General features: G+C 40.7%; 2 protein-coding genes across 5 annotated transcripts; one reads left to right on the top strand and one right to left on the bottom strand.

Annotated features, from left to right (window-relative positions):
* The first annotated feature begins 1,245 nt into the window (after window positions 1-1,245).
* On the top strand, window positions 1,246-10,005 carry LOC121799881. Its single transcript, XM_042199397.1, has 7 exons — window positions 1,246-1,509; window positions 1,583-1,672; window positions 1,764-1,918; window positions 2,725-2,845; window positions 9,291-9,410; window positions 9,493-9,563; window positions 9,636-10,005. Exons 1-7 carry the CDS (start codon window positions 1,402-1,404, stop codon window positions 9,883-9,885), a joined length of 915 nt encoding a protein of 304 aa, XP_042055331.1. The 5' UTR covers window positions 1,246-1,401; the 3' UTR covers window positions 9,886-10,005.
* Window positions 9,957-22,132, bottom strand: LOC121799880 (ABC transporter B family member 2-like). 4 transcript variants are annotated; one of them, XM_042199393.1, is made up of 11 exons: window positions 22,038-22,132; window positions 16,445-16,834; window positions 16,312-16,366; window positions 16,008-16,183; window positions 13,879-14,339; window positions 12,386-13,306; window positions 11,851-12,290; window positions 11,535-11,776; window positions 11,211-11,458; window positions 10,727-11,139; window positions 9,957-10,653 (listed from the first exon to the last, which is right to left on the bottom strand). In XM_042199393.1, the coding sequence occupies exons 2-11, from the start codon at window positions 16,742-16,744 to the stop codon at window positions 10,109-10,111; spliced, it is 3,801 nt and encodes a 1,266-aa protein (XP_042055327.1). In that variant the 5' UTR covers window positions 16,745-16,834; window positions 22,038-22,132; the 3' UTR covers window positions 9,957-10,108. The 4 variants fall into 4 exon arrangements, with proteins under 4 accessions (XP_042055327.1, XP_042055328.1, XP_042055329.1 ...); XM_042199394.1 differs by lacking the exon at window positions 22,038-22,132 and adding an exon at window positions 17,085-17,226 and having other exon boundaries at window positions 16,445-16,751; XM_042199395.1 differs by lacking the exon at window positions 22,038-22,132 and adding an exon at window positions 17,085-17,220 and having other exon boundaries at window positions 16,445-16,746.
* Between the last annotated feature and the right edge of the window lie 1,824 nt (window positions 22,133-23,956).

Raw genomic sequence — 23,956 nt, 5'->3', positions numbered from 1 at the left:
GGGGTAGGCTTTCGAAGATACCTATCCCCGAATATCTCCCTAACGCCCTGACAAAAATACTTCAGGCACTCTCGGGCAGTCGTCTCGCCGATGTGGAGGTACTCGTCGAACATGTCGGTCGCGCCTCCGTATGCCAGCTGTCTGATTGCGCCAGTGCACTTCTGAATCGGCGTGTGGCCGGGTTTACCCGCCGCATCCTCCCGCACCCTGAAATACCCGTATCGACGCTCCAAAGCGCCCACGATACGCAGAAAGAGCAGACGATGCATCCTAAATCGTCGTCGGAATAGGTTCTCCCCAAACCGTGGCTCCGGCGCAAAGTAATCCACGTACAACCTACTGTAGGCAGCGAGGTGGTCTTGGGGTACTATAGTGCGACGGTAGATGGGTCAAGGCACCGCCGGCGCCGAGGCCGCTTGTTCCTCCCTCTCTGCGGCATCCCGCACACGTGCGTGAATCAGCCACATCATGTGTTCATAATGCCCATCACCACCACTACCACTACCGACCAATACGTATATATAAAAGAAATTTAGAGAGAGAAAAACTTGTTAATACAAGTGGTGCGAATGAAGTGAAGTTCAACGGGATGTATTTATAGGAACCGAAAAAAAAACATTTAATGCAATAAACGGGAATTCCGCGCGGACGTCCGTGGGAGTCAACGCAATGGCGGACGTCCGCACGGAATTCCTCGCGGAATTCCGCGGAAAGCCGCAGAACTACGAATTCCTCGCGGGAATTCCGTATCCGTGCATGATACGCACAATGGCGGACGTCCGCCACGGAATTCCCGTACGCCGGTGGGAATTTCGCAGTGACGTCCGCCACTGCTGATGCTCTAAATATAAATATAAATATAAATATAAATATAAATATAAATAATAAATGGAAGTGAAATAATGCCTGAGGGGCTGACATGTATAGTCAGAGTAGTAAATTGTAGGAGTACTAGCTCAGAAAAATCTCCAATTCTATTATTTGGAATCTGATAAATTGGTCTTTGATGAAACTATCATCTATTTTTGTAACTCTCCTGCAATAAAAAAAAATTACATTTTGCTATTTCGTAAATATTACATTTCACTTTGTAGTATTTAATAATATATTCGACATAATAATGGTGATTTTAATAGAAATGAATAACTACACTAAAAGTCTAAAACGAACAAATTAATAATAGGAGATGTTTTGATTTCTAAAACACATTTTATAATCTATCGAAATGTTAAGTTAGATTTTGTAACCTGCATCATACAATGCGAGGCGAGTATCATTTTTAATACACTGACCAAAAAAGGTGTAATGGGGAGAAGCCGTACTTCGAAAATCCCCAAATAGGCAATCTCCTCCCTCATTTTTGGCGGGAAAAAGGAGGCGGTCGTCGTCGTCGGCTACAAAATGAGCTCAGCGGCGGCGGTAGATACTGAGGCTGACTTGGTCTGCGAACTGGACAGTGTACGAGGCATTGTAGATGCCCTCTGCTCCGTTCGGTGGAAGCGCTTTCAGGTTTCTATTCCGCTTCTCTCTCTTTCTCTCATTTCTAACAATACCTCATCTTAATCGCCCTACAATCAATCAGGATGCTCTCCTAGAATTATCCCAACACGGTATAGTGATAATCGTCGAGGAAACCGGTTGTCTTCAAGCCAAGGTTTACTTACAACGCGAGGTATTGTCCATTCTTTTTTTTTTGTAGCTCTTATTTATTCTTCTGTACATATGTTTCATACAATCTTAGGCTTTGTTTCTTCATTTGGTAGTTATTTATCAAATATGATTATGCGGCGACCGGCCGGCCACGATTTGGAGTGAGCTTGGGGCTCTTTATTGACTGCCTCAATACATTTTCAGTCCTGGGCCGGTCCAACGTTCTCGAGCTACGCTATCCAGGCCCCGATATGCAACTCATGCTCCGGTTTGGATTATAACATCTCCAATGCTTTGTTTTTGTGTTGTATATCGTCGTCCACTCTGTTGTGTTTGATTTTGGAATTTTCCAACTTTGACTGTGAAGCTAAATGCATTCATGTTGTTTGTCTTCCTTATGCTGTAATTGCTAGGAACTAATGAACTTGTTTTCTTATTGTGCATTTGTCATCAAGGATTTGGTTTCTGTCCTTACTCTAAGGAGAGGATTTTGTTGTGTAGATTAGTTTTTGAATAATTTGAAATGTTGCTATTGCTAAAATGCTGATTGGGGGCGAGTTTGCAGATAAGTGGAAGATGGAGGGAGAAATTGATAACATCTTTGATGTTATTAAACTCCCTGATTTTGAATTTTATATGGTTGAGTTTTAATGGACTTAATCCTGTCATTTTTTTGTTTTGCAAATGTAAAACTCCTAGGCAAAGGAATGTTTTATATTACTAATTTGTAACATTCAAGACTTAAGACAATAGGAAAACGAGGACCTAACCTACAATGGACTGTTATAAGGTGAAGTGATTTTAAAGTAAAATATGTGAGTGAGATGACAGCAACCTTTGATGTTATAAGGTCTTTTAACTATATGCAATCTACTGTATTCAGTGTTGATTGTTGAAGGCATCTGGAAGATGTCAAAAGTTCAATATGTGGCAGTGATTATATATGAGGGGAAACTACATATATATGCAAAAAGTCTGCTCAACATAATACTTTTGTTGTTCTGAGGTCTTTTGTTTATTAAAACATTTATTTTAATTATAATCTGATCCGCTTACTTATTTTGGCTGTTACAGATCTGTTGATTCTCCAGATGCCTGCATTTATGCAGAGATAAGGACAATTATTCCAGAGACAATCTCATGGGACTACAACTTTGAACCTGCAGGAAGCACTCCTCTTAGTTTCACGGTTAAAGTATTTCTCGTTCCCTATCCAATATTTTCAATTTCTTTTAGCATAATGATCAAAATAAGTTAATTGTACGTAAGCAGATCTGATATGTCCTAACATATACTTACAACATATTGAACATAAGGAATAAGAAATGTAAAATTAGGTTCTCCTCTGGAAGATAAGTACTCTTGTGATGTCTGTAAACAATTGAGGAACGATTTGAGTAGCAAGAACAATCGGTTGAAGATTGGAATGAAATTGTAAAGGAAATTTTATTCACTGGAATGAGAAAAACGAAAGCGAGAGAATGAGCTACAGTATGTAAAACTAACTACTGAAAAAAGCTATTTAACAGAAACTAAAACTAACGGCTAGTTTCAATCCTACGGCTAGGATTAAAACTTGACTAACAAACAGATCTAACGGCTGCCGGAAACGAGTTGTCATAACAGCCGAGCTGCCGAGCTTGACGAGCTTGACGAGCTTGCCGATCTTGACGAGCTTGCCGAACTTGCCGAGCTTGACGAGCTTGCCGAACTTGCCGAGCTTGGCGAGCTTGCCGAACTTGCCGAGCTTGGCGAGCTTGCCGAACTTGGTGCTTGAGCCATCACAATCTACCAACAAACTCCACCTTGATTGCTCAATCACCAACCAAACTATTCCTTTCCAGTCCCACTAGTTTCAAACATAGCAGAAACTTTTCTTTAGGCAATGGTTTAGTTAACATGTCTGCCGGGTTCTCTGAAGTATGAACTTTGAAGACTTTCACATTGCCTCTTTCAATCTCCTCCCTGATGAAGTGATACCGCACGTCAATGTGCTTTGATCTCTCGTGATAAGCTTGATGCTTGGCCAGAAATAGGGCACTATTATTGTCACAGCCAACTGCTATCGCCCCTTGCTCAATCCCAAGATCAGACAACATTCCTTTCAACCAGAAACTCTCTTTGATTGCAGCAGCAAGTGAGATAAATTCTGCTTCCGTTGTGGAAAGTGCCACCACACTTTGGAGACTTGATTTCCAGCTAATAGCAGACCCAAACATTGTGAATATGTATGCCGACTGAGACTTTCTGTTGTCTAAGTTACCAGCAAAGTCCGAGTCACAATATCCCACAATAGCATCAGCTCCACCTCCATCATTCACTCCATATAGAATGCCTACATCCCCAGCACCCCTTAGATACCTCATCAACCATTTGAGAGCAATCCAATGTTCTCTTCCATGATTTGCCATAAACCGGCTGACAACACTTGTGGCTTGTGCTATATCTGCTCTGGTGCTGATCATAGCATACATAATGCTCCCTACTATATTAGCATAGGGTATCTTCATCATTTCTCTGGACTCAGCCTCACTGTTGGGCCTCTGATCAGCCTTGAGCTTGAAGTGCATTGCTAGTGGAGTAGCCACTGCCTTCATATTCTCCACCTTGAACCTTCTCAGCAACTTTGATATATAATCAGATTGTGTGAGCCATAATTGCCTTTTAGCTCTATCTCTGATAATGTTCATGCCTAAGATTCTCCTTGCTGGCCCGAGGTCTTTCATTTCAAACGCAGCATTGAGTTCATCCTTCACTTCTTGCACTGCCTTCCTGCTAGCTCCAGCAACAAGCATGTCATCTACATAAAGTAGAAGATATGTAGGATGTATGCCCCTTTTTCTGACATATACACAGGAGTCATAACTTGATCTCTGAAAACCAATCTTGATCATATAATCATCAAAAGTCTTATTCCACTGTCTACTAGCCTGCTTCAAACCATATATACTTCTTTTCAGCAAGCATACTTTATTTTCATTCCCTGGTTTGATGAAGCCCTCAGGCTGGGCCATGTAGATTGTTTCCTCTAGTCCTCCATGTAAGAAGGCCGTTTTCACATCAAGCTGCTCCAATTCCAGATCCAACTTAGCAACCAAAGCCAGCAACATTCGAATGGAAGAATGCTTTACAACCGGTGAGAAGACCTCATTGAAATCAACTCCATGCTCTTGAGTGAATCCTCTAGCCACTAACCGGGCTTTAAATCTGATCTGATCACCCTCAGCACCTTCCAGCTTCTTTTTGAATATCCATTTACAGCTGATAACCTTCCTTCCATCAGGTTTCTCAACCAATATCCAAGTGCCATTTTTCAGTAGAGAATCAATTTCATCCACCATTGCTTTCATCCACTTTTCCCATTCTTTGCTCTCCATTGCTTCCTTATATGAGGATGGCTCTATATACTCAACATCTTCAGCCACACATAGTGCATAAAATAGCATCTCAGAATCATCAAATCTTGATGGCAGCTTGATCTTTCTTCTGACTCGATCCCTAGCCAGCTGGTAGTTTTCCAGATTATCTTGAGGCTGTGTTTGTGTCTCATTCTGAGCACTCTGAGGCTCAGTGACTTCTTCACTCTCCCCATGTTTCTCATGCCTCCCATGCTCCACCTCAAAGTCAGCTTTATCAACAGAATCAGTCACAGAATCAGGCTTCTCAACTATCACTTTGTTCTTATCCAGAAAAGGCATTTCAGTTTCAGAGAATACAACATCTCTACTAATCACAATCTTGTGATTCCCTGGCTCTACACACCACAAACGATATCCCTTCACCCCAGGTTGATATCCCAACATCACACACCTAATAGCCCGAGCATCCAACTTCCCTTGTTTGAGATGAGCATATGCCTTGCAGCCAAACACTCTCAATGTGGTGTAATCTCCATGGCTGCCATACCATCTAAAATCAGGTGTGTCTCCCTCTATACTTGATGAGGGACATTTGTTGATAAGTTTCACAGCCGTGGATGCAGCCTCAGCCCAAAACTTCTTCTCAAGTCCAGATGAGAGGAGCATACACCTCACCCTCTCTAATATGGTTCTATTTGCCCTTTCTGCTATGCCATTCTGCTGAGGATTCAGAGGTACAGTCCGGTGCCTTTTAATTCCCCTCTCCTTACAAAAGTTATCAAACTCTTTGGAGAGATACTCCAAGCCGTTATCAGTCCTCAAACATTTAAGAACCACTGACTTCTCCTTCTCCACTTCCAGGCACCATTGCTTGAACTTACTAAAAGCCTCTGATTTCTCTCTCAAAATGTATATCCACATTTTTCTAGAGTAGTCATCTATGATACTCATATAATACTTCCCTCCACCTACTGACACCACAGATGCAGGACCCCACAAGTCACTATGGGCATAATCAAGAGTGGATGTGGAAGTGTGCTTGCCTTTGGGATAGGGCTGTTTCTTGGACTTACCCAAAATGCATTCCTCACATGGAGTAGTGTCCATCTGCCCAGAACTTTGTATAATCCCCTTCTTGGCCAGCTCCTTAATGCTTCCCTCAGCTGCATGAGCAAGCCGCATATGCCAGATTTTGAAGTCATCAGCCTTCACAATATTTGCCTGTGCAGTAGGGATCTCAACACTAGCCAGTAGATAGTACAAGCTTCCCCTCCTTTCAGCTTCCATCACCACTCTTTGATCCTTGGAAACTGTCATTTTTCCCCCAGTAGAGCAGAATGTATATCCCTTGCGTTCAAGAAGCCCAAGTGAAATGAGATTCCTCTTGATATCAGGTATATATCTCACTTCACTTATAATCTTCACAGATCCATCTTGCATTCTCAGCCTGATCTTGCCTATACCTTGGATGGTACAAACCTGGTTGTTGCCCAATATAACCGATCCAGTCATCTCTTGGATCTCCTCAAACCAGCCAAGATTCGGACTCATATGCAGACTACACCCCGAGTCCATGATCCAAGATCCTCCCAGACCACCCTCCATCACATTCAGAATTTCTGGCACATTAGTTTCCTCAACACAGTCAGTGGATGGAACACGGTTTCCACCACCATTTGCTTGCCTTCTTTTCCATGCGAAGCAATCCTTTTTGAGGTGACCCGGCTTCTTGCACCAATGACATGAGCGGGTTTCCTTTTGATTATTTGATGGAGTTTTCTGATTTTCTTGGCTCGGCTTCTGAAACCTCTTGACTCCCTTGAACTTCTTGACATTTAGGCTCTCAGCCATAGCCTCTGGATTCTTAGAGCCTGACTTCTGAATTTCTTTTGCTCTTATGGCCGACTGAACTTCAACAAGGGTGATAGTACCCTCTCGGCCATACAATATGGCATCTCGTAGCTGATCAAATGACTTCGGCAGAGCATTCAAAAGTAATATTGCCTTATCTTCATCCCCTATCGAGGTGTCGATATTTTCAAGATCATCGACCGCCTTATTGAAGTCTTCAAGTTGCTCCAATATCCCTTTATCATCCAAGAATCGATAGGAGTATAACCGCTGCTTCATGAGCAGCCTATTGGCCAAGGACTTAGCCATGTACAAGTCTTCGAGCTTCGCGATTATTCCGGCTGCAGTCTTTTCTTTTGCAACCTCTCGAAGAACTTTATCCCCGAGGCATAGCACAATTGCACTATGAGCTTTCGCCTCGATCTCAGCTCGTTTAAGGATCTCCTTTTCGTCAAGATCCATCTTCTCCCCTTTCTCCGACTTGTCCTCCTTTCCGCCCGCCTCCAACGCCGAAGCAAGGCCTTGATGAATCAGCATAGCCCGCATTTTCATCCGCCATAAGCCGAAATCATTCCTACCCGTGAATTTCTCGGCCTCAAACCTAGAAGCCATAACACCCTCCAATCTCACCACCGAAAGAACAAATCAGAAATCAATCGCGCCTCCCGATTCCCACAGACGGCGCCAATTTGTAAACAATTGAGGAACGATTTGAGTAGCAAGAACAATCGGTTGAAGATTGGAATGAAATTGTAAAGGAAATTTTATTCACTGGAATGAGAAAAACGAAAGCGAGAGAATGAGCTACAGTATGTAAAACTAACTACTGAAAAAAGCTATTTAACAGAAACTAAAACTAACGGCTAGTTTCAATCCTACGGCTAGGATTAAAACTTGACTAACAAACAGATCTAACGGCTGCCGGAAACGAGTTGTCATAACAGCCGAGCTGCCGAGCTGCCGAGCTTGACGAGCTTGACGAGCTTGCCGATCTTGACGAGCTTGCCGAACTTGCCGAGCTTGACGAGCTTGCCGAACTTGCCGAGCTTGGCGAGCTTGCCGAACTTGCCGAGCTTGGCGAGCTTGCCGAACTTGCCGAGCTTGGCGAGCTTGCCGAACTTGGTGCTTGAGCCATCACAATCTACCAACAATGTCCATGTGCTAAATCTTGTATGTGGCCCTATATTCACTGAGCCCAGTCTCCAGCCTAATATGCTGTAAATTACTTCAGCACTTGTGCAAAAAGTAATGTCATTGTCACCAAGATCTTTTATCAGAACTTGTATCTACTTGCACATAAAGTTGAGTTCAATTCAACATATAACTTCACTTGCCATAGCTACGATGACTATGTATACAACCAATGATCAAAAGAGACATTCATATAACCTATTATTGACACTTGTATGAAAGTTTGATATGTCAAGCATCTTTTTTGGATTTTTTGGTTTAAATTCTTGGAAGAATGAGTTACACATATATGGAATCAAAGGACACATTAGGCACTCAACCAATAACCTTGTTTTCAGAAGTACATGTGAAATGCATAATAGAATATTTCACATTCTATAAAGAACCCATAGCAGTAACTTATGCACCAATAACATGGCACAATTGCAATTGAGTGACCTTTTTGCAATATTATATCTCCAAGGACTCTGCAGCCTCCAATGTTCCCCAAAGATACCACTTCCCTTGTACTCTTGCTACCTCCCTTATCTCTAAAGAGTTTCATGTGACTTGAAGAATAGATATAGTGATATACCCAGAATGGTCCTTGAAAATTTTACAAAAGCTGTTGGGTCCTGCAGGTTCGAGTCCTATAGGATGCAAGCTCCCTTAAAAGCTGTAGGGTCTTGTTTAGGTATACCAAGGTTGAGAACCTTGTGTATTTTGCATCACAGAATCATATTTCAGTAGTAGTCCCTAGGTTTAAAAATGCGCTCTAAGCCGTGAGCCATAAGCCTCAAGGCAGTGTTAGACGTAAACCCAAGGCGTAAATTATAAAAACACATGATAATCTCGGAGATGAACAGACAAATCATCTTTATCTTCAACCATGCTCTGCAACCTGGCAAGTATTAGGCATCCCGCATCCCTGCCTTTTCCAGGACTTATCATGAAGCCGTTGAACAGTCTCATAATACTGGATAAGTCGGGAGAAATATACTGATTATTAGTTACTGCTCAGATGTCTACTCGAAAATGCTAACATATATCCACATTAGTTTTTTTTTCTTTTAATTTTCTTATATCATGGAGATAAATAGTCATAAGACTCGTACCGACCAAACTGGTTTTCTACTATTTACTATCCACATAGTGATGTTTCATGCTTATGATCTTTAGTTGATACACTTGGCTTTTATTTGTTAATTAAGAAAAAGTTGAACTGTTATTCTATCAGCAAAGTGATTCTCAATCTATTAGTCTGCAGCTCTAAAGGAAGCTATTGATGATCTTGAATGGCCTGGCTCTAGCATTCAGATATCGTTACAGCCATCACCCCCATCTGTCATCTTCAGGGGTGAAGGCCATGGGGACTTGCAGGTACACCTTAAATAATTTTTCCAAAATTAGTTCAAAGAGCCCATTCTTTGTCCAAGGATTACCATAATCTGTTTGCTTGCAGATAGATTTCAATTACTATGTCAATACAGACCTTCTGATTGCATTCAGCTGTGATCGACAAGTTTCACACAGGTTTCTTTCCTGTTAGCCTATAATGTGCAGCTTCATGACTCTTACTGAAGTGCTTCGTCGTGGCTTGGTCAGGTACAAATACAAGTTCCTGCGAGCAACAACTTCAAACATACCGGCTAGTGTCCTGAAAGACAATCGAGGGAGCAAGGCCACAATTGGCAGAGGTGGCATGCTCAAAATTCAGCACCTTGTTTCAGTGGCGAAGCCCTCCGTTCCCCATCCCCACATTGACTCGGCTGGCTATCAGCAGCCCAGCCGCATTGCCTATATTGAGTTCTTTGTAAAGCCAGAGGTTGAAGAAAGTAATGCAGATGATGATTAGGAGATGATAGCTCTCTGGGGATTTATTGCTTAGATGATGAAGTAAAAGCCTTCTTTAAAAGAAAATGGATGTGTATAAAACACGTATGGAAAGATTTTTATTGATTTTCCCATTTCAACATATAGCAAACATGTCATTAATTATAATAAACACCACGTCGAACACTTTCCAACAAAAACAAGCACTTACATTTGTTGAAAAAAATTGTGTATAGCTTAAGCATTTAGTGTTGCTGTTGCCTCTGTAGGTTTATCAACTTGTAATAGGCACCATCTTTGTTCTCTACGAGACCTGAATGAGTCCCTTGCTCTATAATCTTGCCATCTTGCAACACTGATATTTGATCTGCATTCTTGATGGTCGACAGCCTGTGCGCCACCACCACTGTTGTCCGGTTCTTCATAAGCCTGTCGAGTGCTTGCTGCACAATGCGCTCTGACTCCACATCCAAAGCGCTAGTCGCTTCATCCAAGAGCAGGATCGAAGGGTTCTTTAGAATTGCCCTCGCTATTGCCACTCTTTGCTTCTGCCCTCCGGAGAGCTGAACTCCTCGTTCCCCCACCCGGGTTGAGTACCCTTCTGGGAGCCCGCTGATGAAGCTATGTGCGTTTGCAAGCTTCGCGGCTTCCATTATTTCACCCTCTGTGGCTCCCTCTTTGCCATATAGGATGTTCTCATAGATGGATGTGGCAAACAGAGCTGGTTCTTGCTGCACCAACCCTATGTGTTTCCTTAGTGACTTGAGCTTAAGCCTCTTTATGTCCTTACCTGTATATGAATAGTATCATACATATTTTGACTGGGAAAATCATATCAAATCTTGAAATAAGAAGGAACATACCATCCACCAACACTTTCCCAGAAGTGGGATCATAGAATCTGAGGATTAGTGCAATTACAGAGCTTTTGCCTGATCCACTCTGGCCAACTAGTGCCATACTTCTTCCAGAGTGAACTCTCAAGCTGAAGTCCTTGAAAATCATCACGTTTGGCCTTGATGGGTAGCTAAACTCGACGTCCTTGAGCTCTATTGAGCCTTCTACCCGCGCAACCTCTTCTCCAACGTCGTTCACAATCTCAGTCCTCCGGTCCAGCACTTCAAACACGGACGCCACCATTCTGTTTCCCTTGAGAAGGTCCGGTGCCATGGCTAGCGTCTCTCCCATAGCTAAGGCCGTCACAATCAGCACCATGAATGTCTTCATCACTGACTTAAACCCGGAAAGCCCCTTCTCCATGAGAGTAGAACCATACCTAATTCCAACAAGTTAGTTTTCATTCTTCCTAGCAACATATGTTATGTACAAAACACACATACTACTTACCATAAAGCAAGACCGTAGGATGAGAAGATGAAAAACTGTGAGACTCCATAGAAGATCCCGGCAGCTTGGCCACGCCTGAATGAGCTCCTTGATGGCTCAACTAGCTCGCGTGCATAGAGACTAACAACTTTCTCCTCCGAGCAGAATGCTGCGACTGTACGGATGTTGCTCACAGCCTCTCCAGCAAGCATGTTCGCTTTGAGATACGCTTTGTTCAAGTCCACACCATAGCCTTTCATGAACAGTTTCTGAAGTTGAAAACAGCAATCAGTACACATATACACATACATTAAGTAGGCGGCATTGATTGAGTTTGAGAGGCACCTCACTAATATGGCCACTGATTATCAAAGGATATGTTGCAATGACAATAAGAGTAAGCCTCCAGTTCAACATGAAGGAGATGACAAATGAAGTCACAACAAGGCCTACATTCTGCAACAGAATAGTCGAGTGATCAACGACCACTGTCTTCAACAGCGTCGCTTCACTCTCCAGCCTCGATGCTAGCATGGCGCTCGTGTTGTTCACATCATCAAACCATCCGATCTCGTTCCTCAACATAGCTGCAATTGACAAAAAAAAGTGTAAGGAAACCATTTTTTTCATGACAAACAGCAAGATTGTGGCAATGTACTACCAGTGAACATCTTCTCTCGAACACGAAGTGTGAGGCGTTCTCCCATGATCCCGAAGCTGAGATGCGTGATGGCGTGGACGATCACAGTCACGACAGCACCTCCAGTAAAGAGGAAGGCGATCTTCTTGACCTCCCGACGCGTCGTGTCCCAATCCGTGTAGTAAGACACAAGAGCTTGAGTGACACCAAGCGCGAAAAGAGGAAACTGCGCCCCAGCAATGAATGCGCAGATGGTGCCGGAAATGCCATAAAACCAGTCTGGCCGCACCATGGCGTACAGCCTCTTCGAAGACACCTTGGCCAGCTTCACAACATTGTCACCTCCATCACCGCCAAATCTGCTTAGAGACTTCTCAGATCGAAAACTTGCTCCCAGGCTTCTTGTTGTACGCGATAGCTCCCTCGAAAACCTTATGCTCCCTTCCCGCGAATACCTAATGCTGCAAGCAGTGACGGACACAGAAAAAATATGTTAGTAGGGGCTTTTGAACCTATTCTTTTTACAGTCAAATAAAGATGATTCGGTCTTCATTACCTGAGAGGGCGGCTGCTGTGAGAGGGCAAGCGAGCCAAGGTGGACGAGGCGGCCTCCTGCAGCTGCACAAGCGAAGCATAAGCGCTATTCGGCCTCGACATAAGATCCTCATGGCTCCCAGTCTCCACAATGGCCCCATTCTGCACAACAGCAATCACATCCGCGTTCCTAATAGTAGAAAGCCTATGCGCAACGATCACAGTCGTTCGTCCGACCATCACACGGTCGAGAGCCTCCTGCACACTCTTCTCCGACTCAGCATCCAGGGCGCTCGTAGCCTCATCCAGCAGCAAGATCGAAGGGTTCTTCACAATCGCACGAGATATGGCAATCCTCTGCTTCTGGCCACCAGACAGCTGCACACCTCTCTCCCCCACCTGAGTCTCAAATCTATCAGGAAGGTTGCTTATGAAGTTGATAGCCTCAGAGAGCTTCGCAGCACGTGTGATCTCCTCATTGGTTGCATCATTTTTCCCATAGAGAATGTTGTCTCTTATGGTGGTGGCAAACAGGGCAGGCTCTTGGTTCACCAAACCAATCTGCTGTCTGAGCCATTTGAGGTCAAGCTCTCTTACATCGTTCCCATCGAGCATGACGTGTCCGGACAACGGGTCGTAGAAGCGCTCTATCAAGGATATGACGGTGCTCTTCCCGGAGCCGCTGCCGCCGACGAGGGCCACGATTTTCCCGGGAGGGATGTCGAGGGAGAGCTTGTTGAAGATGACGACGTCGGGGCGGGAAGGGTAGCTGAACATCACGTTCTTGAACTTAATGTGGCCTTCCACTTTGTTTGGTTTCTTCCCGTGTCTTGTGGCGTTGCTCTTGCTCGTCTTGTTCCGCTCGATCATCTCGAAGATGGGGTACGCGGCTGCCTTGGCCCGTATGAAGGCCGTGATGTCCGGCGCTGCCTGTCCGAGCGACCTGCAATGACCACATGATCATATTAGTTCGGGTGTTGGCTAATGAAACAAATAAATATACTAACAAATATTTCCGGGTTAGTGTAAAGAGAGAACAAAAATCACTATATAAATTTCTATGTCTAATTCTCTTATATAAATTTGTATAAAACTTTAATTCATAAGTGTATCTAGACTTTAAATATTGTCTAATTTAAAAGAGGGCCAAACCAATTAAATTGGAGTATATCTAGCTAGGCTTTATATTTGATCTAATCTAATTGGAGGGTAGTCCAAACCAATCAAAATAATTGGACTTTAAATTTGCCTAATTCAAAATAGGACTGGTCCCAATCAATCAGAAAACAATATGTCTAGAATTTAAATCTGGTCTAATTTGAAAGAGGGACCAAACCAATTAGAAAATAGTATGGACTTTAATTTGGACTAATTCAAAAGAGTTGATCCAAGTTTTTAGATTTTAAATTGAGTCAGTTCAAAAAGGGGTTGGTCAATTATCAGAAAATAATATATCTGGATTTAAATTTGATTTATTGAAAAAGAGCCAACAAATAAATTTTTGTATGGACTTACAAGCCAGAGATGACAACATTGAGCATGGTGGTGAAGGACTCTCCACCGTTGGCGATGTTCTTATGAACGACGATGCTGGTGTACCAGACGAGCAACGCCCACGAGAGGAAGAGGACGCAGTGGAGCGTCCCAAGGCCGAGGCCCTTGGCAAGCCCGGCTTTCCTCCCATACTTGTATGTCCCCAAAAGGGACTCCGTGTATGACTTCACTGCCTTCTCTTCTCCCACAAATGCTTGCACCGTCCTCACGTTGCCTATCACCTCTTCCGCGATTTCTCCAGCTTCGATGTAAGATTTCCGAACACTGGCAATGAGGCCGGTCGCCACGTACGCGTAAATCCCACCGGCGATTGCGATTAATGGCACTATGGAAAGTGTCACCAAACTGATCTGCCAAACTCTCATGAAACCAACGGCGAACCCTACTATGAAACGACTCACGTAGTGCAAAAACTTCCCCACCTGCATATATTATATGTACATGAACACAAATTAAACTACACTTTTTTAATTAACTCATAAAGTTATATGTAAAGATAAAGGATTTGTGGACTTTGTTTTTATTTAGTGTTATACTATATGTAACTGACCTTGACCGTGCATGTTCCTAGCTAGGGCTCGAATCGAGCATAATATAGTCGATTCGAGCTCGAAATAGGGTTTTAGCACGACGGATTTACAATCGAATTGGGTTTAAACTCTATCATTCTCCTCCCAAGTATAGGTCATTTTTTGTCGTATAATGAATTATCTATCCTACCAAACTATTTCTTACCTCCCAAGTATAGGTCATTTTTTGTCGTATAATGAATTATCTATCCTACCAAACTATTTCTTACTAACATGAATTGAATTTTATTTTCATTACAATTAATTGTAATAAACTTATGTTATTCCTATACCGCCTTCTGAATACAACAAGAATTATAAGATAAAATAAAATAATAAAATATTAAAAGTATATTTGAATATCCGATCTGACAGGTATTAAGGTATATCAAGAAAGGCGACCCACATGGAAATAATAAATTATAGTCACGTTTATTTCTCTACTATCCAACTGCACCCCCAAATATTTATGGGTGTGTTGATCTATTCAAATAAGGGAGACTAGAATTTGAAACCCTTCCCTCCCAACCATCTAACTAAATGAAATAAATGCAGATGAACATATATGCATTAAATACACCACAAAAGTCAGTTTCAGAGAAATTAAAGCCACCCCAATGAACGAAGGGCAGTCTATTCACTATCAATAAAACCTAAATATCTAAGATTTTTTTTTGTTTATTTAAAAAATAAAATAAAATACTAGTACTTCGTCAAAGACGCAAAAACACTAATATTCTAAAAAATAAAATAAGCTATGAATAATAGATAAATGAGAACACCGCATTGACGGTCGACCAACTCATCAAATTTTGCGCTTTACCTTTCATAGGTAAATACCGTATTATTGGAAAATAGTACTATTATTTAAATTACAAATAAAATTTGTGGGCCTGATGGAAATTGGAAGCATGTACTATTAATGAAACATAACATCAATATTGCATGTACCTCCCCACCCAATTGAATTATAAATAAGAAAATCCCTAATGAGAAATTAGTGGTAGTAATTTTTTTTACAGTAGAGGTGTTCAAATTCAAACTAGAAATAGATGCCTATTATAAACACATTAAATGTAGCAAAGTCACATGTGCATTTTTCGTGATTAAATTTAGGTGGTACTTTGGAGTAGTTTAGGAAACACAGCTGTAATTCCTAATGTAGCTCACAAAAATAATTATGAGGATTATTATTAGGTGACTAATTGACTCAAATAATAATGAATGAATTAGTTAGAGTAATAAAAATGAAGGGCAGCGATAAATTTAGTAAATTACATGATTGGAATTTGGTAATTTTATAGCTCCCAAAATTTAAGTGATTAACACAATTACCCTTCACATAATTAGTACTCAATTATTATCATACTGATATATGCTTGCTGAATTATTTTTTTAATAGGGTAGGGACAATTTAGTAGTAGGTAAATATTACTATGATAAATAATAAATCAATTTAGAAAACATTAACTTGGTTCAACTATACAATTTATGTAAATTTATCTTTATTCGAAAACGAACCTTTTCGGAAATGGCATCCTGAACCAGGAGAATATCGGAAGTAATAGCAGAAATCACTTCACCGGTGGAGGCTTCAGTGTCGAAAATGCTAATATCTTGATTTAGCATTGATCGGAGATAAGCCATTCTCATCTTCGCCGCTTGCCTCTCCCCAGAATGCATCCAACACGCCACCTCTAATACACACACACACACACACACACACACACACACATATATAATTATATTTCACCTCTCTCACACACACACACACACTAACAAACAAGTGGAGTATTCCTATTAGTATCTCTGTAATTAATTTTACCTGTCCATGAAGAAAACAGAATGGCAATGCTGAGATACAGAAAGTCCAATGAATACTGCAAAACACAACACATTAAAAAATATATCAAAAACAAAAACCCTAATTAGTGTGAGAAATAGAGGATAGTACGTACCATAGCAACTTTGTGAGAGGCTTCTTTAGGGAAAAAATATGCTAAGCCAATTATATTAATCATTTTCCCAAAGTAAATGAAGAAAACTGGGACGGAAGCACCATGCACACACGCGCCGATCGATCCAACGAACATCAATAAATAATCATAGCTATCCGCAAACGAAAACATTTGCGCGATGCCAACAGTTTTCTTACTCCCCGATTTCTTCTTCTTCTTCTTCTTCTTCTTCTCGTCGTCTTCATCCTCGCCACCCACCGAGAAATTAGAAGCCGCTCCTGTGGCAGACTGATGGCTCATTTCTTCACTAAACAAGAGGATTTATTTGAGATATAGTGTTATTTCTATGAACAAAGGAAGATAGTAGTAGTAGTATTAAGTATATGTATGGTGTAACAATGTATCCAAGTTCTTCAATCACACGCGACAGAAAAACGCCAAGAAAAGAAAACAAGCAACGACACAATCGGTTTACGTGGTTCGATCCATAAAAGATCTACATCCACGGGAGGATTCTAGAGATTCTTATTGATGAAGTTTATGAGAGGATACAACACAATCAATCACCAAGAGCTACACAATCTATACAACACTTCATATGATCGATCTATCCGCTAAACTCAATAGCAATCGAACTAACCGAAGCTGAGATCTGAGAATGAACACTCCAGCTGCAACACTTCCCGGTTGACACTTTCTTGCCTCTTTCTTGAGCAATGAATATCAGAATGCTCTGCTTTTCTCGATCTCCCTCTTTGTAAAATGTGTAATCACTTTATTGATTGTTATCATGAAGTGTGCATGATCCCTTTTATAGAATCCAGTGCAACTAACTTCACATAGATGCATTCCTATGTGCTCACGTCCATATGCAATTTCATGCACCTTCACTTCAACCAACTTAACTAACTTTGGCTGATGTTGTGTAACGCTAAAAATGCCAACAAATCTCCACCTCGTTTCCAACATCAATGCTCTCTGTCATAATCCTCCAAACCCCGCTTTCTTCACCTCTTCATTACATTCACCAACTCCAAACAATAAGCGAACTTGGAAGCTGGTATTATCTTTGTTAAGGCATCCGCTGGATTGTGTTCCGTGGCTATCTTCCTTACTTCAATCATTCCCTTCTTGATCTCATCTCTAATGAAATGTAAACGCACGTCAATGTGCTTACTTCGTTCATGGAATGTTTGATGCTTGGACAAGCATATCGCGCTGCTGCTATCACAATTCACAGCCATCTTTGTTTGCTTTTCACCGAGATCCTCCATCATACCTCTGATCCAAAAGCTTTCTTTCACCGCATCTGTGAGTGCTATATACTCAGCCTCGGTGGTGGATAATGCCACCACAGATTGCAAGTTTGATTTCCAAGATATTGCAGAACCAAACATTGTAAATATGTACCCGGTTTGAGACTTCCTATTGTCTTTGTTGGAAGCATAATCTGAATCACAGAATCCCTCCACAACCTCCTTAGTCTGATCTCCAAAACCTCTGTACAAAATCCCATATCCAGAGCTCCCCCTCAGATATCTTAGCAACCATTTCAGTGCCTGCCAGTGAATCTTTCCCGGGTTACTCATATATCTACTTGTGACACTCACAGCATGAGCAAGATCTGGTCTGGTGCAGATCATCACATACATCACACTCCCAATTATGCTTGCGTATGGTATGCTTTTCATCTCTTTCAGCTCCTCAGCAGTTTTGGGCCCCTGATCAGCACTGAGTTGAAATTGTTGTCCCAATGGAGTTGACACAATCCTGGATTCATTCATCTGATATTTCTGAATCAGCTTATCAATATAGCTCTGCTGACTCAACCACAGCAGCCTTCTTCTTCTATCTCTAATGATATCAATTCCTAGAATCCTTTTAGCCTCCCCCAAATCCTTCATTTCAAATCTGCACTTCAGATCATGTTTCACTCTTTCAATCTCATTAATGTCTGATCCTGTGACAAGCATATCATCGACATATAAGAGCAAGAATGCTACTAATCTGCCATCCTTCTTCTTAATGTATACACAGCTATCATAACTTGAGCTTTCAAAACCAATCATCCTCATATGCTGGTCAAACTGCAAGTTCCATTGCCGGCTGGACTGTTTGAGACCATAGATACTTCTTTTGAGTAGGCATACCTTATCTTCATCTCCAGCCTTCACAAATCCCTCAGGCTGCTCCATGAATATACTTTCCTCAAGCTCTCCATGTAGGAAAGCTGTTTTAACATCCAACTGATGTAGCTCCCAGTCATTCTTTGCAACCAATGCCATAAGCATTCTTATTGAGCTATGCTTCACCACCGGAGAGAATATTTCATTATAATCGATGCCCTCTCTCTGATTATAACCTTTAGCTACTAGCCTAGCCTTATATCTTATTCTATCTCCCTCTGAAGCCTCTATCTTCTTCTTAAAGATCCACTTACACCCAATAAGTTTCTGCAATCTCTTTCTGGTAACTAGTATCCATGTCTTATTCTTAAGTAGTGAATCTATTTCCTCTTGCATTGCCTTGATCCACTTGTCTTTTTCTCTGGATTTGATAGCCTCTTTATAGGTGCTTGGTTCACTGGACTCAATATCTTCAGCTGCACAAAATGCATAGTAGACAAGGCTAGCATTGCTGTACCTTGCTGGTTTTCTGATATTTGATCTTCTCTGCCTATCCCTTGCAAGCATGTAATCATGGAGATTTTCTGAAGATGCTCCACCTTCATCCATGTTCTGTTCCTCATCTTCATCTGGGCCCTGATCGTGTTGTTCTGTATCAGGAGATTCTGACTCCTCACCTTGCACAAGATTCTGATCTGTGCTCAGAAACTCCACCTCAATTTGATCATCAGAGCCAATCGATCTTGTAGATTCCTTTTGTTCTTTGTAAGGCATCTCTAACTCTCTGAATATCACATCTCTACTAATAACTATCTTCTGATTTCCATCCTCTTGAGACCACAATCTATATCCTTTCACTCCTTTCTGGTAGCCAAGCATCACACATTTTATTGCTCTTGGTTGCAGCTTCCCTTGCCTTATATGTGAGTAGGCCCTGCATCCAAAAGGCTTCAAGATGTTATAATCTCCATGATGTCCATACCACCTGTAGTCTGGAGTTTCAAGGTTGATTGCTGATGTGGGGCATTTGTTTATTAGTGTGACAGCAGTTGAAGCAGCCTCACCCCAGAACCTATGTGACAACCCCGATGATATTAGCATGCATCTCACTCTCTCAAGGATGGTTCTATTCACTCTTTCAGCTACACCATTTTGTTGAGGATTGTTTGGAACAGTTCTATGCCTTTTAATTCCCTTCATCTTGCAAAAATCTTCAAATTGGTGAGAAAGAAACTCCAATCCGTTATCCGTTCTCAAACATTTCAGTGTAGAACCTTTTTCCACCTCAACCTCTCTGCACCATTCTGTAAACCTGATGAATGCTTCTGATTTTTCTTTCATGATATATAGCCATAGTTTTCTGGAGTAGTCATCCACTATAGATAGGAAATATCTACCTCCACCTATTGAAGGAGTCTGAGCAGGCCCCCATATATCACAGTGTGCATAGTCCAACACTGACTTTGAAGTGTGTTTACCAGATGAGTATGCTAACTTCTTGCTTTTGGCTAGCACACATATCTCACATTCCCTTGAGTTGAGTTTTCTGTTTGCCTTTATCACCCCATCCTTTATCAATTGATTTACACCATCAATTGAAACATGCCCCAATCTGAGATGCCATATATTTGCATCTTGCATCTGAACTGCATTAGCTTGATTGATTATCACTTCTGCCTGCAAATAGTATAGGCTGTTCACTCTCTTGGCAAGAAGCATTATTTGAGATCCCTTTTTCACCTTCAGCTCTCCATCAGATGAAGAGAAGGAGCATCCTTTTGCTTCAAGTGCTCCCAGCGAAATTAGATTTCTCTTAATATCAGGAATGAACCTAACCTCTGTCAGAATTCTGAGAGAACCATCCTCTAATCTGATCTTGATGTCCCCCATTCCTCTCACCTTGCAGACTTGGTTATTACCAAGCAACACTGATCCATCAGATCTCTTTAAATTGTGAAACCATTCATACTTCGGGCACATATGAAAACTGCAAGCACTATCCAAAATCCACTTCTCATTTATGTCTTCATCTGCAATGTTGAGAGCATGAGCCATCTCCATCTCCTGAGCAACATCAGCCGTGTTGACTCTTTCCATTTCTTCTGCTTTCTTCTTCTTCCAAGAATGGCAGTTTATCTTCAGATGTCCAGGCTTCTTACAATAGAAACAAGATCTAGTCTCTTTCTCTTCTTTCTTCCCAAAGTTTGCTTTCTTGTTCCATTTCTTCTTGGCAGCCCTTTTATCAGAGGGTTTGACTATCATGGCTTCACCTGCTTGATCTGTTGGCCTAGGATTGGAAGTTTTCTGGAATTCTTTTGCCTTCAACGCAGTAAGGACCTCTTCATATGTCAGTGAAGAGTCCCTTCCATATAATATTGCATCCTTAAGTTGATCAAAACTTTTAGGCAGAGCGTTTAATAACATGATGGCCTTATCCTCATCCTTCAAATCTCCATCCACAGATTCGAGGTCATCCACAGCTTTCATAAATTCATCTAGCTGATCCATGATGCCTTTTCCTTCAAGAAACTTGATAGAGTAGAGTCTTTGTTTCAAGAACAATCTGTTTGCAAGGGATTTAGTCATATAAATCGACTCCAGCTTGCTCCATACATCAGATGGGGTTTTCTCCTTGCACACTTCTCTGAGCACACGATCTCCAAGGCTCAGCATGATCGCACTATGAGCTCTCTCCATCAGATCTTGTTTCTTGATTTCATCTTTGTCTTCAGTATCCGTATCCTTCTCTGATTTCTGGTACTTCATCGCCTCCCAAAGGCCTTGCTGAATAAGCATGGCCTTCATCTTGACTTTCCATAGCCCAAAGTCATTTTTACCATTAAACTTCTCGAAATCAAATCGTGTAGCGGCCATTGCTGTTCACTAGTTCCCACAGACGGCGCCAATTTGTAACAATGTATCCAAGTTCTTCAATCACACGCGACAGAAAAACGCCAAGAAAAGAAAACAAGCAACGACACAATCGGTTTACGTGGTTCGATCCATAAAAGATCTACATCCACGGGAGGATTCTAGAGATTCTTATTGATGAAGTTTATGAGAGGATACAACACAATCAATCACCAAGAGCTACACAATCTATACAACACTTCATATGATCGATCTATCCGCTAAACTCAATAGCAATCGAACTAACCGAAGCTGAGATCTGAGAATGAACACTCCAGCTGCAACACTTCCCGGTTGACACTTTCTTGCCTCTTTCTTGAGCAATGAATATCAGAATGCTCTGCTTTTCTCGATCTCCCTCTTTGTAAAATGTGTAATCACTTTATTGATTGTTATCATGAAGTGTGCATGATCCCTTTTATAGAATCCAGTGCAACTAACTTCACATAGATGCATTCCTATGTGCTCACGTCCATATGCAATTTCATGCACCTTCACTTCAACCAACTTAACTAACTTTGGCTGATGTTGTGTAACGCTAAAAATGCCAACATATGGGGTGGGAGTTAGATATATGAAATGGTGTAATTTAGCGGTGACTATTTAAGGATATTTATGAAACACACACATATGTGATATGTCAATAGTGTTAGTGTGTGCTCTTAATTTTAACAGCTTTGCTTTGGGCAGAAAAGTTGAAGTTGTAGAATTTATGATACAACTACTTCCTCCAACCATTATCGTCAAAAGTCGTCTTGACTTTCACAGATTTAACATTGCATACAACCAACTAAAGAATAATTATTAAATGAGTCCAATGATATTTACAAATGCAAGAAAATATGTGTACTTCAAATTTGAAGTAATGTTGCTAACATTAAAAAGGGGCAGCTACTTTTCAAATTTGGCATTTAAGCATATTTAGAAACGCTGTGGTGTCTATTAATTGATGTATAATTGCACGCTTTTATTGAATTACTTAGTACCTATATATGTGTAAAAGTCTATTATTAAGTAATGAATTAAATATAATTCATGGCTCTATCCTTTAGTGTGTGAGTTTACAAAATTGTCCAGCCTTCGAAATAGTAAATTAAACGTGACATTTGAACCAAATTTTACTGTATTTGGCAAAATTTACATACCTATTTAACACACTAATTTACAACGTAAAACGAATTTAGTAACAACAAAATATCAGTTAACTTTGGCAAATTTCTTATTAATTTGATTCACTCCTTAATTTTTGCTTCCTATTTAACTTTCGTCAAACTTTCTAAACGTTTCCCTCAAGAGTTAAATAACAGGGTTCTCGATCTGGATGTGCGTTATAATGCTAACTTTTCTTAAATTCCTAACTTGCTAACTCATCAAAGTAGTGTATTAAAAATGTCAATACGATCACATTAAAATGTCAACACAAATATGTGTTGACATTTAAATATTAATGTCAACATTATGTATTAAAATATCAACTTAAATTTATGTAGACATTTCATTATCATCGTATTGACATTTTTAATACACTACGTTTATGAGTTAGCAAATTAGCAACTTAAGAAAAATTAGCAACGGATCACGTCCCAAAATTCTGATACTTAATGTAATTAATAGCACTTTGATAATCTTTCTTGAGTTTACAATCTTGGTCATAATATATATCACAATTATTGTCTCAATTTTTATCTTTATGAAATGTTTGTTGACTTCAATATTTAGTTCGGTCATATTGCACTCTATTTTCAGAATATGTTTGACTACTTCTTCACCGTCATTTGTAATAATCACGTCATCAATTAAACATGTAATCTTGTTATCTTTTTTTGGGGGGGGTTGATTACAGGTGTACCGAATTCGCCTTTGGCGGAATTCGACTAATCCTGTTCGTTCGGGTTTGCGGATTAAGATCGAAAGTCTCCCAGCGGGTGGCGGGGTTTGAAAACCTATCGAACCACACTCTAGGGAAGTGTTTAAGTTTGTAGTGAATTCTCTTCAACATACGTACTTCTTCGTCCTTATATTCGTTGTTGAATCCTGGAGATGCCTCAGTATAATTTGTTATATCAATTATTCATGCAGAAAGACTTTTGTCACGTCAAACTGGTGTATCAGTCATGCACGTTTTATTAACATTAAAAATAATACTACAGTCGGCAAATGGATAGTGTTATTAAATATTGATAAATAGGTCTATACGTTATTCTAAATGTAGACTCCACAATCCATTAACATTATTTCCACCATTTCCCCCTTCTCTCTTGCTTTACCAATTTCGCATTAAAACTTGTGTCGTTTACAACTTTGTCTATTTTTTATGGACGTATGGAATTTTGATTTTGAATTTTTTTTTTTGTATTTTATGCTTTGTTATTTTTCTTTTGTTTGTTTCTATATCATTTATCAATTTTTTTAAAAAATACTATGATTACGTATAAGTAACTAATAGTGAATTATTTATTACTATTATTAAGGAAAG

The sequence above is a fragment of the Salvia splendens genome, chromosome 4, assembly GCF_004379255.2.
Source record: "Salvia splendens isolate huo1 chromosome 4, SspV2, whole genome shotgun sequence".
Taxonomy (NCBI): domain Eukaryota; kingdom Viridiplantae; phylum Streptophyta; class Magnoliopsida; order Lamiales; family Lamiaceae; genus Salvia; species Salvia splendens.
This window is presented reverse-complemented; position numbering and strand designations above follow the sequence as displayed.